The sequence below is a fragment of the Etheostoma spectabile genome, chromosome 22 (assembly GCF_008692095.1).
Source record: "Etheostoma spectabile isolate EspeVRDwgs_2016 chromosome 22, UIUC_Espe_1.0, whole genome shotgun sequence".
In the NCBI taxonomy this organism is placed as follows: Eukaryota; Metazoa; Chordata; class Actinopteri; order Perciformes; family Percidae; genus Etheostoma; species Etheostoma spectabile.
In genome coordinates, this window is record NC_045754.1 from 8,672,810 (window position 1) to 8,690,632 (window position 17,823).

General features: G+C 40.2%; 1 protein-coding gene across 2 annotated transcripts in view; it reads right to left on the reverse strand.

Annotated features, from left to right (window-relative positions):
* Positions 1–15,532: 15,532 nt before the first annotated feature.
* ccr9b (chemokine (C-C motif) receptor 9b) overlaps positions 15,533–17,823 on the reverse strand; it is a 3,314-nt gene continuing 1,023 nt past the window's right edge. Inside the window, exons 3-4 of one of the 2 annotated variants that reach the window (XM_032503503.1) lie at positions 15,834–16,904; positions 15,534–15,766 (exon numbers count right to left, since the gene is read on the reverse strand). In XM_032503503.1, coding sequence (XP_032359394.1) covers positions 15,846–16,904 — 1,059 coding nt within the window. In that variant the 3' untranslated portion in view covers positions 15,534–15,766; positions 15,834–15,845. Of the gene's footprint in view, positions 16,905–17,823 lie in introns of both variants that reach the window. The other variant, XM_032503502.1, reaches the window with a different exon arrangement.

Consider the following 17,823-nt stretch of genomic DNA (forward strand, 5'->3'; position numbering starts at 1 on the left):
CCTCGCTTGACTCCTCCCTTCGGATTGCTCCCTCCTTTACTCAGTGCCTCCCTCCTTTTTTAATTCCTGTACCCCATTCTTTCTTTCTTTCTTTCTTTCTTTCTTTCTTCCTTTCTTTCTTTCTTTTTTTCTTTCTTTCTTTCTTTCTATTTTAGCCAATTGTTTGTTTTCTTTACTTTAACCTAGTAATATTACAAGCCTATGGAGCATATACCCATATTACCCAGTTAGCCCACTTTCTGTGTATGTGTAAGTCTACAACTGACCCAAAGTTAGGTAAGAAAATAAGGAGTTAGATTTTGAACATATTTGGCATTGATTTCCTGTTTGTGTCTCTCCTTGTCTGTCTATGTAACTTAGTAATAAGTGTTTGAATGACTAGACATTGAATAGGCAATGAACCACATCAGGGACTCTGTGAGTGCTTTATAGAAGGCAATGGGAATTTATCCTGCTAAACCCGTCACTTTTCTCAAAAGTTTGATGGACAGCAAGAAATTAATCCTGCATAATTGAACTTACTGGACATATGTGACCACACATTCAGCGTAATGCCGACCAGCAAAACTCTAAAAACATTTACACTAAATGGAATGTATATTTTTGAATTACATTATTAAAATGTACGCCTTTCTTTTATTTTTTTAATAGTTACACGTTTAGGTGACATTCATTTTACCGCTTTGATAAAGGTTTTTCGCACAGGACTTTTTTTCCACAATCACCCATCTTAAAAAAAACACTTTACATTATGGAGCTCACATATGGGAAATTGTCAATTTATGAGAGCTAAATTATTCTCCTGGGCTCAGCCTTTAGAGTGATACCTATTGCTGCAGTGAAGCGGAGGGAATCTTTCCAGTAGGGATAGGTTACAATCCATATACATAATCAATATACAGGGAAATTATGTGGTAAGAGAGGTCTTTAGGGTGCTGTTTCAATCAATGAAGAGGTGGGAGTTTGGAGAGGAAAATCACCGGTTGATCGTTTAGCCAAGATTTGAATTTGTGTGTGTGGCCAAAAGGTCAGGTCCATCAAGACACAGTTAGTGTACTTCTTTTTTCAAGATTGTTTTTTGGGCATTGCATGCCTTTATTTTGATAGGACAGCTAAAGACATGAAAGGGGAGAGAGAGGGGGGAATGACATGCAGCAAAGGGCCACAGGTCGGAGTTGAACCCGCGCTGCGCAGAGGAGTAAACCTCTATATATGGGCGCCCGCCCCACCAACTGAGCCATCCAGGCACCCACAGTTAATGTACTTAACCCAATTGTAACATACATCCAATTATCTGCTGCGGCAAATGAAGAAGTGTGTAATTTTCTGTTTTATAAAGGGTGTTTTATAATCACTCACTTTTTGATGCTTACTATGCAAATAAAGTCTGCATTCACTAATTACTGCCTTAATCAATCAAAGCCCAAGACCTTCTGTCACAACTGTCAACATCTTTGTCATCAATAAACCCCCAAATCTTTGATTCTGATTTTGTCATACAATGTAGATGGATTTTGAATGTCAAAATTGGGCAACTATGATGGGACCGTTACCAGCTTTTTTTTTAAAAATACGTTAGTGCTTCACATACAAACAGTGTCTCAATTCATCAACACATCTACAGATACAGATGCAATTCTTTCCAAAATAGAAGCACAGATGTTTTTATGAGATGATTTAAAATGACAATCCAGACATAATATTAGGTTATTAGTTGAAAAAAAATACAGTAATGCTACACACATACAATGCTTTGATACAAATCAGTGTCAATACAATGAAAACGCATGTGTCCATGACAACAGGAAGTCGGGCTGAGAAAGGAGACAGTCAAAGGTGCTCTGTAAGACACGACTAATTCTGCTGTCAGTTTGTCAGGCGGTGCTCATCTGGCCTGGACTACACAGAGATAAAGTCCTTGTTATGAATCTCTCAAAGAGAATCTGAGGAACGTAGAGGTGGGGGTGAGATGGGGGAGAACGTGAGGGTAAAGGAGGAGGGAGGGGGTGCACATGGGCATCAGTAGGGTTAGCGGTTCCCGAAAGTATTTCATCAAAGAGGGCCAGGATCCTGGGGATTGAGATTCTGCCTGGAGGCAAGTAACCAATGGTCTCCCAAGAACATATTCCAAAGTAAGGCTCGCAGAGCAAAAGCACACATCAAAAGCACCTCTGTTGCCAAAGCGATTCTGGAGGAGAAAAAAAGGGGTTCGGGTCCCTTCTTGGCCCCCTTTAAGCCCCAGATCTCACCCCAATTAAGAAGGAACTACTGTTTGTTCCAGACCCTGAGATCTACAGACAGGGAGGTGTACTCACTGAGGTAGACACGCAGGCATGCTCTCAAACACACAGACACGCACAAACACACACACACACACACACACACACGATAACCAATCATGAGCATGCACACACTCATTCATGCACACACACTCACCTATTGTCACTTTTCCTCACAGCACAATTTAAAAAGAAATGCAAGGCACTGAAGATCAACACCTGTGTCAAGATCTTAGTTAAAAAAAATAAAATAAAAAAAGACAAAGCGTTTTTTCACTTTCAGCCATGATCTGAGTGAAGTAATACGTAGTGCTCAGTGTGTCCACGTATGTTACACAAGCACAGTAAATCAATACTTGGCAGAATGTTGTGTCTGCATTTGGATTTTTGCCTTTAATTCTTCGCCGCTGGACAGATGTCACTGTGAAATGGATAGGGCAGAATAAGAGTATCATATCCACACAGATGTGAATGTTGGAAATGCACTGGCTGCATAAACAGAGCAATGACAGAGGCTCCTGTGTCTTTCCCAGCAGAAAGGCAGTATTTATGCAATAAAGGATTTTTTTAAAGTGTCCTCACTTAGTATTGAGGTCTTTTACTTAGTAAACATAGCACCACACCACAGTATGAAAATACTCTATTGCAGGAAAGGCCACTGTAAGTGTTGTGTCTATCATATATATACATATTGTTGGATTGCTGTTATGTGTAAACAGCATTCCAATGCTGTCAAAGTGGAGACCATTTTGACTTTTGCCTATACTGTTACTGTTATACTGGCATTATATTATTATCCAACACAATTGTTTTACAAGATGATCATACAAGGCTTTTGCATGTAAAATCCTGACCTGCAAAGTAACCAGTAACTGCTGTCAAGTGTGTTAGGAGTATATTTTCATGTGAAATGTGATGGAGTGTACCATAATGTGAAATGGGAAAATTCAAATAAAGAAATATAGTATCTAAAAACTGTACTCAAGTATAGCATTTGAGTAAATATACTTGGTTACTTTCTACCACTGGCAACAAGTAATCTGTTCCTGTCGGCCCTCTACTATTTAATAAGAAAAAAACACAAACACTAAAAATTAGAAAGTAATGATTAACGAAGAGTAACAAGACACTGTCCCTCCAAGTGCATGGCTTGACACCTCTAAGGGTGAATTTTCTTTTAGCATTTTGGGTAAACTGACCCTTTATGTATGTCAATTACAACATTTCCATATTCCCACATAAACAAATTTCCTACTCAAGAAGTCCAACATGGTTGTAACAAAATGCTGTAACAATTTACTTTACTTTACAAACACCTATTGATCTTCATTTGGTGTCGTTTGAAAAATCATGTATCTCCAAATTCATTTTTTTTGTAAGCAGTTTGACCTTTATGACAATACCTTTTCAAATGTTCAATGGGGCTTTAAATGGTTTCTTTGGCTTAAAATGCAGGGCAATAACCCATGAAGGATCATTCCTTCAGTATATCTGAAAAATTAAAAATGGCCGAAATGAAACAGTAGATTACCATAAATGCAAATATAAGGCAAGGAAACTCTTTTGCCTGTTGTCCCCACCTTTCACTACCCAATTTGTTTCTATCTAATACAGGCCTGATAGGATTTACTCAAAGTGCTTTGCTTGCTCTTAATCTAAGGACTAGTGTGCAAGTGTGCCAACCAACAAATGACTTGAGCTATCTAACACTGGGTCTGTTTGCCAGGGGACCAGAGATTTGGGACCGAACAAACACACCACAAAGCAGAGCTTCAGTGACCTTTAGTCCACTTGTGAGGAGTGTATTAGAGTGTTATCCATCCTTAAGTTGTGTACATAGAGTTCAGAAAGTTTCACTACATCTTCCAATTCTCTGTTCACACTAGTTTTTCCTCCTCTCTTTTCTTGTATGTATGTACTGTACCTGTACACAGTATTGTATTCGGGATACTAAACACAGCACTCCCCTCTTTTCTCCCCATCATCATCCCCCATCATCATCCCTCCTCCTCCCCCCCCCTGCCGGAGGTATCGGGTGGCTTGAGTGGGCCCATTAGTGTGAATGACTGATAAGACTCTCAGCCCCCAATAATCAGAAAAAGGATATTTGCAGTTATTTTGAATCCGTCAGAAATAATAAACGCCAAACTATATCCACTTGGGCTATTTAAGCAATTTCCCCGTGATAACATCCCGTGGGGATTTCATGTGGATTCCAAATGACGACATAATAAAACCAAGACGCCTGCACCCCCTTATCAGGCTGGATTAAAAGGGAATAATGAAACAGAGAGGGTTTGGAGCCTTGTGTGGTATGAATATGATTATCTAATGGACTCCAATGGAAAGGCATGTTAATTCTACTTTAACGCGAGACCTTTCCCAGACTATCTCGTGCCCCTGGCTCCTCCTAGGACACTCCTTCCTCCCCCCCTCAACCCACTTTCCTGCCTTTTTCTCCTCTTCCTTTAAGTTAAAATAATCGTTCTGCTTTTTTTCTACAGAAGTCATTATGCCCGCCGTCTATCTCTGTGTAAGAACGTGAGCAGGGGAGAGTGATAAATCCCCCCCTCGTCTTTTACCCTCTTTTCCGGTCTGATTGCAGTGTGTTGGCCTCTTAACTTTCAGACAAAAGCACTCTGGGCAATTATCAATATTCAGATTTTTTTTTTTCTTGCACAGAGATCATTGTTGCTTGAAGAATGTGGGTCACTCACACAAACTCAAATCAAAGTTTCTGAGTAGCCAGTTGAAATCATATTACATGGTCTGATACTATAAGGCCTTGAACACTGGGCCAAAAAAGTATAATTAAAGATTCACTTTAAACATGTGCTGCACATGTCCCACTATTTATTTATTTATTCATAAGAGAGTTATAAGAGATTTAGAGTTATTTCCAGATGATACATTTTAATTTTAAAGTTGTCTGACCGCCTAAAACCTAACATAAAACTAACTCTGTTAGGTCAGGGCATGTTAAATCAACAGTGATTAATTATCAGGGAGGAATTCTCCAGCTATAAGTGTACATGTTAAAGTATACTTTATGTACACTGAATGCTGTTGCACCTTTTGTTTCAAGGGCAGATAATTACCCATCAAGTCATGTGCAAGCTTTGCTGTCAAGATCCTGTAAAGATGACTCTTGTGTGTGTATTTTGCAATAGATGCTGACTGATTGAAAGTAGCTCTTCTTTTGATCAACCAAAATAAAAGTCCAGCAACGATTCAGGCTCCAATTGGGGGGTCATTGTTAGGCCCATTAGGACCGATAAGACTCCTTGAGCCACATAGACAAGTCCAATCTCATCTGGCGGTGTTGTGCATCAGCACACACATCCTGAGAGCAGACTAAGCTCCCACAGGACACAGTTAAAAAAATAGCATCAATATTTCATCAAACTACTCTCTCTTTTTTGGTCCAGATCAAAGCCTTGACTCCCACAGTCCTACAGGTAGAGATGGCTCTTTTGTTTTTGCTCCTCAGGTAGAGCAGTAGTCTGAGTCTGTTCACTTTTGGAAATTGTGCAACGCTCAGCCCATCCATCTCACAGCTTACCGCCTCGCTTTTGGAGGAGGAGGTAAAAAGGAAGGGTGAAAACATGTTCCAGAGATGACCAGAGATTGCACTTCATGGCCTTGTAGTGCTGTATTATTTCCTTCTTTTCTTTCCTAGGTTGGCCCATACTGAGACTAATGGTGAAGTAAACAGAGGGAAATTGCATTTGAAAGACTGAAATAATGTTGTAAACTTCATTCATACATCGTCTTCATTTCAATCAAGAGAGACAAGTTATGAATGCTTATTATAACTGAGGATGAGACAATTTAGTCTTGGCAGAAAGTCTTTGGGGCTTAGACTCTACAGGGAGATTTGTAACTGAGGGGCGTCTGTCCTGAGAAGAAGCTAAATAAATCCCCTTTTGTTTCAAGTCAAGTCAAAGTTGTGGTTAGGAAAAGAACAATGGGGAAAGGAACCGTCACACACAAGAGACGGTGACAGCAACAGGACGGTTGTGGTTTGGAGAAGAAGAACAAGGAAAGGAACTGCCAGACGCAGGACGCAATCCCCACTCTCCAGGGTGAAAGTCCTGTGTTGTGTGACCCATCCACCACCCCAAACAACCTCCTTAGGCAGATTTACGGCTTTTTACTACTACTCGCTACCGTGATCGTGCTACATTGAAATACATTAGTTTAAAATTCGTGCTCACCACCATGAACGAAACAAGAAATTTGTGTCCCTGTACACGAATCAATAGATTGAATGAAGTCACCATTTTAGGAACTGCCATGAGACTGATGACCGATAATGATGCTCTGTAACTGCCGGATGTGTGAACGAGCAAAGGTTTGCTAAAAAAAATTGTTAACACAACAAAAAGAATGTTGTGTTAACAACGTGGTTCTGCTGCCCCTGTGTGGCAAACATTTTTGTCTTTGCAAGTTTAAAGTGCCCATAGTATTCTTATTTTCGAGTTCCTAATTGTACTTAGAGGTTGTACCAGAATAGGGCTACATGGTTTAATTTTCAACAAACGCCATATTTTTGTTGTACTGCACATTGCTGCAGCTCGTCTTTTCACCCTGTGTGTTCAGATTTCTGTTTTAGCTACAGAGTGAGACATCTCACACAGTCGCACATGCGCAGTAGCTAGGTAAGGATCACATCAGCTAGTTGTTTCTCCAACTTCTGGTCAGTAGAAGGCAGGATTAGCTTCAGGGAGACTTCTTCTAAACAAGGGCGCACTTCCAAAGTTGCGTGGAATACCTGCAAACAAGGGACATGTAAGTAGTTATTTTGTAGATTATGGTGAACTGGTGTGTGTTGTAGCAGTGTTTTGCCATCGAGAACCAGCATGCTAGTGGTTAGCACCCTCGTTTTGGCCAGCGACGTAGAAAGCCTTGCAGATTTTGAACAGCTCACCCGGAGACTGAAGGCAGGATACATTCAAAAACCTGTATCTCACTCAAAACAGCATGAATGTTTTTTTTTGCATGTGTGTAGAAGCACCAGAGACACAAATCCCCAAATCCCAGAAAAAGTGTTTTTTTCATAATATGGGCACTTTAAGTAAATTGGGCATGGTCAACAAATCACAACTGAACACAAACTGAATTGCAAGAGTAATTTAATTCAACAAACTAATCTCAGCAAACACACTGTATAACAGATATATACTGACTGGCCAGACCATTTTAACAGCCTCCTTTTAACGAGGGGTGGACAAAACCCAATAACTGCAAACAACCACAAATAAATACTAACAAGTCAATATTAACTATGCAACTCACATAATAACTCAAACTAAACACGCAAAATTAACTGCAATATAAATAAAGAAAAGTGATCTGTGACATCACATATGATCACTGTTGTAATTCTACCTACCTATATTACCTTTTTGTATTTACCACTAAATCATCTTTGCATCATGAAACTGTTCTTCTAGATGCCTACATTCATGGATGATCTCACAGTTATGATTTTTGGAGTTATAACCAAGAAGAATGGGAGGGTAGCATTTCCATTTGTGGGTCCCATTTTTCCAATAATCTTCTAAGAAAGTAAACGGACATTGAACTGTTAATGTATAGGACAGTAATGTTGTACCAATTAGGGGAAAAAAAGTGTTTAATAGCTCCAATTAGTTGCTAGTTTGACCTAAAGAGTATTTAAGTCGGTGCACAGCAGACCAGCTGAATATGAGAAAATGTGACATTTGTCTATAATTGAAAAAGGAAATTCAATACAAATGAACAATTAAGTTTTCAAGTTACTTGGATTTAAAAAAGGGTTGGTTCTCATTTTTAAAAAACATACCACTGGAAATCAACAATTGCTTTTAAACTTAACACAATTTACTAAATTTGAATAACATTGTCCTCCTTGTCCCTTTAATTACAGTAATATCAAATTACATAGTTTTTTACTTAGTACTGCAAACCTCCTAGGTATTGGGTCTAACAAGTGTTATTTATCTATCTATCTATCTATCAATCTATCTATCTATGTTATTTATCATACCATTAATTAGTGACATATCGCTAATCTAACTGACTGGGAATTCTTCACTTTTAAGATTAAATGTACTGTGTATGTCATATGTAGAAGGAAACAAACACATTTTGCAAATTAAGAAAGCCTGTGATCCCTTGATTTTGTTGTTACAAAGACAGAATGCCGTCCCTTTAAATCCACCTTGAAGTGTTGGCATGTTTGTGCATGGCTTTGTGTGTTGTTATATATATAATGTGTTTCCTCCCCCTACATCAACTGTGGGTTTTCTGCACACCATGCCTCTCCTCCTCTCATCATCAGCGTCAATCTGTGGCTGTCACTCGGAGCCGGACAGTGACTAACGACACTCCCAGTCAGTCAAACACTTATCACCACACAGGTAACACACAGGCCTGGAAATGACTGACATGTAATGGAAACGTCTCTCATTCTGTGGGCCTGGGAGCTGAAGTGAAATATTAGCTGTGGGAGAGATGGCGGATGATAAGAAGCTCCCTGTTTGGGCTGGAACTGTGGAGGTCCAAGTTCTATTACATTTCTTTTTACACCGAGGAGTGGTATTAAAATTCTGGTTTCTTGGATAAAGGATTGCTTTCCATTTCCTTCCTTATACGCATCATTTCACTTCTTTTTTTAATAATACACTCACATTTACTTATAAGCTACACTAACTTCCATGATGAGTTATTTGTGACTTGCCATAAATGGTGCTCAAAGCCAGGGGGTGATGCAGAAGTCATTGTCCCTAAGGCTTTCTGTTGTCCACAGAACGAGAGCATAGGCCAGTTGAAACCCGACTGCAGCCCGCTTAATGTCAATGGGTCACATATGCTTACTTTGTCTCTACTATTACTCATAAACTCCACCATGTCCTCCCTCTATCCCTCTAGTTCTTCCTCTCACATATCTCCTTTATGCGCACACACACACACACACACACACAATTTCCCCTGTGCAGAAAGATGGATAGGATGTTCCCAAACCACAGGTGCTGTTCTACTTGTGAGTCTTTTGCATTCTTCACCACACAGTCCAAAGGCCTGCTCGGTTTTTTATTTTTTACTGTTTTCCCCAGTGGTGATTACTTCTATGGTGCAGTTGTGGGATAATAAGGAACAAGGAATATTAGTAATACAGTATACGATCAATCTGCCTGTCTATTAGCAGCTCTTTGGGAATGAGAGTCTTTTGCAAGAACAAGACAAACTTTGCTTGAACTTGAAGCTTGACGTCCAATGCTGCTCCCCCAGTCATGGCCTCCCATCCAGACACCACTAGGTGGGGTTAGTTGTTTCAATTCCAACTTGTGTGTTGGCTGGCAACTCACTGAATCCTAAACCCAAGGCTCACTCTGCTGTGCAAGCTACACCACCTTGTGGTAGATATTACCAGTAGTTTTTATGAATTTCAAAGAAAGCTCACAATGGATCTTCTGACACAGTCTGGTTGATGCTTTTTATCCAGAGAGTGATGAACATTGATGGACAACATAACGCCACAATGTACCAGGTTAAATCCCAAACCAGGTAACCTTGCATTGCCTCAAGGCAGCAGTGGACGCAGAGCTGATAGACAACCAAGTTGGATTCAGGCAAATTAGATCATGTGCTGACCAAATAGCCATCCTGCAAATCATCCTTGAGCAGTTTAAGTCACCACTTTACACAGTATTTCTAGACTTCGAGAAAGCATTCAACAGTCTGGATAAGGAAATGCTCTGGCAACTGATGAGACACTACGGCACACCAGAGAAGTTAACCACCACCATCAAGAACACCTGTTCGGGAATGCAATGTAGAATCATGCATGAAGGCCAGCTGACAGAGGTTTTTCACATTAGAACAGGAGTTAGGCAAGGCTGCTTACTTTCCCCATTACTATTCCTCTTACCAGTCAACTGGATCATGCAGCAAGCCACGGACAAAAGGAGAATGGGATCCAGTGGACCTTGATTACACAACTGGACAACCTAGACTTCGTAGATGATATTGCATTACTTTCCCAAAACCACCAACAAATGCAAGAAAAATTGAGAGAGGTAGAACAGAAGGTAGCCAAGACACGTCTCCACACAGAAGGCCAAAGTGCTCAAGGCCAATACACAGACGCTGGCCAGCTTGATAGTTAACCACCAACCATTAGAGGACGTCAACTCCTTCAGTTACCTGGGAAGTGAAGCAGTGAGTGATGGCGGATCAGAAGTAGATGTAAAGAGGAAAGGCAAGGCAAGAGATGCATTTGGCATGATGGGGGCCATATGGAGAGCACCTAACATCACACTCAAGACCAAAATACGGCTGTTCAAGCATAACTACGATACTCCTCTACAGATCTGAGATGTGGAAAACTACAAAGAACCTTCTGCACAATTTACAAGTCTTCACTAACCACTGCCTCAGACATATTCTTAACATCAGATGGCCTGACAAAATAAAAAAGAGCTATGGGGAAGAGCAAAGCAGCCTGCGAAATAAAGAAACAAACGTGGGGAGGGATTGGGCACACGTTGCAGTGGAACCCACAGGGCAAACGTGGTAAAGGGAGACCAAGAAACATCTGGAGGAGGAGTGTCACAGCCAAGATGGAAAGAGCTGGCTACAGATGGCAAGATCTGGAAAAGCTGGCACAGAACAGGAAGAGGTGAAGAAATATTGTCAGTGGGCTATAGTCCTTGCGGAGTAACAGGCTTAAGTAAGTAAGTATGAGGCAGGTGTTACTTCTGCAGTGAACAGGGGAGACGTGACGAGATGGTGGAATACTTCAGTGAATTTGTAGAAAAAATCAAAATTGTGATTTGACCATATTTTTCCACATTTTGTTTTTAGTAGGAACATAAACCTACAAATGGAATTTCAAATAGGTGTGATTTAGACAGTAATGGCATGTAACTAAATGTGTTCACTCAAGGACTGTACTAAGTACAATTTTGATATACTTGAATACATCCATTTAAATTTTCCTTTAGACTTTTACTTGACAGTTAAAAGGAAAATGCTGTACTTTTACTCCATTGCATTTATTGCACACATGTATGTATTTTTTTTAAGATTTTACTTTTTTTTTAAAGCAGTCTATTTGGGCCCCCTAGTCATTTTTCAGATGTCAATTAATTTTTAGCAGTTCAACCAGAGAGTTATTTCCTCTCTAAACGTATCAGATGGTTAAAGGTCACATTGTTCAATATTTCACAAAAAAAGCATGATTAGAGAAAAGTCCAAGTTGTGTATCCAAAGAGTTAATGTAATGTGAGCGCCCCCTCAACCAGCAACAACAGTAAAATACTGCTTACAGTGTTGAATCAGTCACAATAATAATGTCTAATAATGTCATGTATAGTCAGTTTACTTTTGTTGAATACTTCTGTACTTTTACATAAGTTGCATTTCAAATGCAGGAGTTTTACACAGTTTATGGAGTAAACAAACTATTTTATTTTAAATGGTCTTTGTACTTCTTCCACTTCTGGTTTCTGTAGTGGAATATATGTTTATCTATATATTTATCTATCTTTATTTATTTCAACAACAACCAACTATGGTAGTCTGACTGCACATGACATGCCTCAGTTTCCGCTAACAAGAGTCAGTTTTAGCACCTTACCATTCAGTGTTGCGATTGTGTGAGTGCCTTAAATCTAGTTAGCAAAAAGCCACCAAAATCCTAAAAAATTGATTAATGGTAGACTCATCTAGTTTACTTCACTCCAAATGGTGGTAGCACATGCAATCTAAACTGAATACTGAGGAAAAGAAGAAAAAAAGACTTAAAGCTTTAACATCAACAATTTTAGCATCACTATGTTTGCAATTATTCGATAAGGCCATAATGTGTTCTCTGCAGTAAAATGCTATCAAACAATTAAAAAAGGAGATAGGACTGGTGAAACACATCAGACAAATTAATTTTGGAAGCACTCACAAAAGACAATCTGATACAATAGTTCTGGAACCATTACTGCCTTAGTGAAGCCAAATTGTATCATATCTCTTTACTTTCTTTTGAAACAAGAAAATAAATTGCATTTTGCAATAGGATATGGGATTTTTTTTGCAATTTCTTCTTTTTGAAATGGTGTGTGAACTGAGAAGTACCTTTCCCTGATGCACTCAAGATGAACTAAGGGAGCTACTCTGTGTGAGCCATACACCAGATAAAAAAAGTTACGTTTTATATTAAGTTTACACTCAAGAATCACTACTAGGTTTGTAAACCAGAATACACAAACATATTCTGAACACGCCAAAGGTGTGCTTAGTGGGTAACATTGCAATTAGTGTTCTTGCGACAAATTCAAGAAATGTGCCAGGGTCCCTACGGACATCCATGGTGAGGCCTCAACTCTGCAGTAAAGCAGGAGCTCGTTGTTATTGACTTAAGTGATGGTTTCCTGTCGTGAGAGGAAGAAGAAGCAGTACAAAGGCGTAAAATGAAAAAGTGCGCCTGTGGTCTCACCTGAATTCAGCAGGTAGACTGCAGTTGTCTGGCTGCCAACCTCAGTGACCACAATAACACATTTGGTTTTGTTTTTTAGTTAATGTGCGAGACTGCAGCTGTTTGTGATGTTCCTCACTTTTTCTTTCTCCATCTTTCTTTCCCCCTCCTCTTTATGTGTCACTAGGCATACAGTATCATTTGTTAGAGATGGGATGTAAGATCTTTTAATTTCATTTCCAACTCTAAATCAACTTTGCAGCTTAACCAAACATCTGAATGAGTATACAATTATCTAAATAAAATAGAAGGAGTCTGTTTGTCTGTCTTTCGATCAGTCCCTCCAGGATTTCACAGCCTTTTATGAGATTGTTGCGTCCCAAAATGCCTGATTTTGAGAGAGCGTTTGTAAAAAAACGCTCTCTTGTATGTTTGTCGCAATGAAGTTGCGTGAGACAGAGAAAGTTGCAAAAAAGTTGCAATTTTTTTGTACAATTCTTGAAATATAAAAAGGAAACTTGTTTTGGGGAGAATAAAATTACTCTGGGCTGAGTTTTCCTAGTAACCTTACCAAAAAGGCTCAGGATGCTGCAAATATTGGTATAATATGAAAATGGCTGGTGGATTTAAAACAAAAAATAATTATTTATTGAATGAATCAAATTTGTCAGTGTTGTTGTCTTGTTGATCTTAACATTGTTAGTCTATATCCTAACCTGGCCTGCCCTCAATTTAGCTTTATGGTTGTGCGAAGGCCCCATGTAGAGCTTTCGCCGTAGCCTACGTAAGTGGCCCAATGTTTATACTTGTGCACTGGTGTGTGCGTCAAACCGGCATATGTGTATGTGTGTGTGTGTGTGTGTGTGTGTGTGTGTGTGTGTGTGTGTGTGTGTGTGTGTGTGTGTGTGGGGGTGGGTGATAGAGCGAGGGAGAAGTGAGAGAGTGACAGATCTTTGGAGCGAGCATGACTCTAAGGTTATAGTAAGAGAAACAATGTGTCTACCCTGTGTTTTCTGACCAAGGTGGGAAATCTGTAGCAGGAAACGTTAACCCTCTCCTTGATTTCATGTTGTTTATGGAGAAGGAGAACCAGGAAATGAGTGGGGGGAAATGCAACGCTACCAAGCCAAGGCCGAGTGTTGTGCGTCGCTGCAACGTGTAGTTACATTTTTTAAGAGGTGCATGTCAGCATATGGCGGGTCTGCGGGGGTACGCCGTGGATTCTACACACAACAATAAAACGGCTTTTTGGTCTCATCTCCGTTTTGTTCTCTGTGTGTGTGTGTGTGTGTGTGTGTGTGTGTGTGTGTGTGTGTGTGTGTGTGTGTGTGTGTGTGTGTGTGTGTGTGTGTGTGTGTGTGTGTGTGTGTGTGTGTGTGTGTGTGTGTGTGTGTGTGTGTGTGTGTGTGTGTGTGTGTGTGTGTGTGTGTGTGTGTGTGTGTGTGTTTGAGACAACAGGATTGAAACATCGGCGACTTCAGAGTGAAAAACGTTACAGCGTACTTTGATGTTAAAATGTATACAGGTTGCCAGTGCATTCTGAAATGTTTTGCACGGAAATGTCGCTGTATGTTTTGTTGGTAAATGTGAGATCTTAAGAGATGATCTTCATAACAGAAACAAGGAAATGAATTTGGCGACATACGTGTGATGTCAACCCATTCTCACTCCCCCTTGGTCACTGGCTCTCAGAGTCACACACTGATACAAAGTCTGGCAAGAGGGACCGCTGGGATTGGTTGAAATCGCGGGAAACTCAGGATATTGTTCAAATTTACAGTGATTGGTCAAAATTGCGAGTCGCAATTTGCGTGAATTGGCGCGATCGCAAAATCTTGGAGGGACTGTTCAATTTTCTCGACAACCCTTCAGATATACATGTCAACCATCAGTGTTGTAACTTTCAGAATGACTGTGTTTGTTCCCGGAAATAGCCTGGTCCTATATTGCTAGCTGCATGTACTCTAGTATTGCTAGGGGACGCAACTCGTGGCAGGGCAACTTTGAAGCTTTGATTAATGCCAGATTTATATTAGGTTGACACCAGCAGTTTCTGTTTGGATGTGTAATGAAACTGTGAGCCATCACAGCCATCACACCCATCAGAGAGGACTGGAAAGCAGCCCTTAGGCCCACCATTTAGACACGCATTAGGCTTTCATGTTTTCAGTTTTTGGTGGCAGCAGTTGGACAAGGAAAGACAACTCTTCTGCCGGATTGTGCATAAAAATTCATGCACATTGAGTGGCCACTTTTAAAGTTGGTAAAGACTGAAATCCTGTGTGCTTTGAAAGTTGTGGCTGAACATGGACAGTTTCTCAGGCGGTGACACTTGCTTGTCTGTCAGTCAGTCTGTCTGTGCTACAGCTGTTGCAAGGCGATTGTGGGAAATCTCTTTCATGCCAGTTTGAATGGGCATCAGTTAGCAGCATTCACTGTGAAACTGACAAGTCATAGCCAGACGAGGTTCAACAGTCAGAGAGTCGGCACAAACGAAGGCACAGACTGTCAACAGGAGGATGTCTAGTCAAACCGAAAAACATTGTGGATTGAACTGGCCACAGTCAAGTATGTTTCCCACCACAAAAGGTCTGTTAAACCAGTGAAAGCACTTAAATACGTTGTCATGTATAGTAGATATAAAGTGTCATCACCACTGCATTTGTTTATAGTATGTACTTAAAACTATTGTAACTTCCTTCTTGTTTTTGTGCTGTGAGGACAAAATAGCAACGAAGAAAACTGCAGCATGCTTTAGATTTTTCTGGTTTTTAATTGTTTTTTATCAAAATCAAAATTACAATGTTTTTTATTCAGTTACAGCAGCACACGACAAATATATGATAGAACAAATGTAAAAAAAAAAACACTTAAAAAAACAGTATTTACACAAATATACAGTTTATACAGTGACTCGAGAAAAACTGCTTGTAAATATCAAAGTATGAATGTAATGAAAACTAAAAAGATTGTGTTGCTTTGAAAGTTGACAATGGTGTCAGTGCTCTCCTAGTTGTAATTAATGTATTAGGGAAAAAATGGAAATATAATAAACGTTATTTGAACTATAGGCTCAGGTGAGAGGTTTGGGATTTTAGGAAAATGCACATTTATATGGAAAGGGCAGGGGTAGTTTCAGTGTCTGACATGACAGAGGGACGTTTGGGAACCGCCTGTATTTTACTGAGCCCTCCTTTGCCCAGACCACAAGTACCCATTTTCACAATCCTCAGAAGGTCTTGTCTGAACCGCACTCCAATGAAGACATACAGGAATGGGTTTAGGCAGGCATGAGTGAACGCCAGGGTCTTAGCAACCTGTCCAGCAACGTCAAAACCAATTACAGTTTTACAATCGGTGATGGTAGTATTGGCCGCCTGTGTGGCCTCCATTATCAGCAGACCATTGTGAGGCAGCTGAGAGATAACAAACACAAACACCACAGCAAAGATGACACGTAAGGCCTTGTGCTTTTCAAAGCTTTTGGCCTGCAGAAGTGTGCGAATGATGACAAAGTAACAAAGGCACATAACTAGCAGAGGAAGGAAAAAGCCCATGCAGATCTGCAGGGACAGAACCAGAATTTTAGTCCGGTTGTTCACATTGTTCCAGTAGACCAGAGCACAGAAGGACTGGCCCGATTTGTCCTCCTTCACCTGGGCGAAGATAAACTCAGGTAGGGCCAAGAGAATGGAGACAAACCAGACGACCAGGCAGGCAAATTTGCTGTAGAACAGCCTCTTTTTCTTCAGGTTCTGGGCCTTGGTGACCTGCACAATAGCAATGTAGCGGTCCACGCTGATGCAGGTGAGCAGGAGCATGCTGCTGAAGAAGTTGATTTTATAGACAGCCGATACCATTTTGCAGAGACTGATGCCAAAGTCCCAGCCCTTGGTGGCATCAACAGCCCAGAAGGGCAGCATGCACAGGAAGAGGAGGTCAGCCACAGCCAGGTTTAGCAGGTACACGTCGGTCATTGTTTTCAGGCGGTTACGCACGGTGGTGTAGATCCAAACCACCATCAGATTACCCACGGCGCCAAGAATGAAGATGATCCAGAAGAGCGGTGGTTCATACTGTCCACGAAACTCCCTGACCCAGCTTCTGTCACACATGCCCGTGTTTTCAGTCAACCCTGAACCATATTCATCTGGGTATTGAGAAGGGCCCTGCAACAAAACAAACACAAACTGGTTGTCTGATGCAATATTAAAGAGGGTTTTGTGCAACAGAAATCGATGGAAAGTAACCAAGTACATTTTCTCAAGTACTGTTCTTAAGTAAAAAATGTTGAGGTACTTGTACTTTACTTGACTATTTCCATTTTCTGCTACTTTATACTTCTCTCTTTCTCTATACATCTCAGAGGCAAATAGAGGTACTGTTTACTGCACCACATTTATTTGATACCTTTGGTACTTTGCACTTTCAGATCAATAATAAAAAAATATAATCAAAGAATAAATGATGTATTATTATGGATAAAAATGTATTTATTATTTATTGATCCGTTTGATGAAATTCACACACTTCCTATTTCTAACAAAAAAGATGCCCCTCCTTTCTCAGCTGCAACATTAAAGTAATAAACACATAAATGCATCGTTAACTATATTTCAATAATATAACCCACATAATTCTGCTTGATGATTCATTTTACATTGTGAAGTATATGTTGATGCTAATACATTTGTACTTTTACTTAAGTAAATGTTTGAATGCTTGTGGCAGAGTATTTCTACACTGTTGGGTTGTTACTTTTACTTCAGTAAACAAAAACTGAATACTTCACCATTTGCAAAAGATATGCTGCCTTTTTTCTGACTTTTCATTTTCTGTCAGTTTTTTTTTTTTCTTCTGTCCTTGTCACCCAACTCTCACACTGCTGTCAGGGTTTCACAACATAACATGCTTCAAGTAGATGTACAGTGATATGACATCAAATGCTGTCGGTGACGTACAAGCTAACCAGAGCGTGCAAAAAAACTGCTGTCAGGTGCAGGTGTTGTGTCTGTACAGGAGAAACCACAATACTGCACAACTTCCTGCTGCTATCCAAGCGGAGTGTGTGTGTGTGTGTGTGTGTGT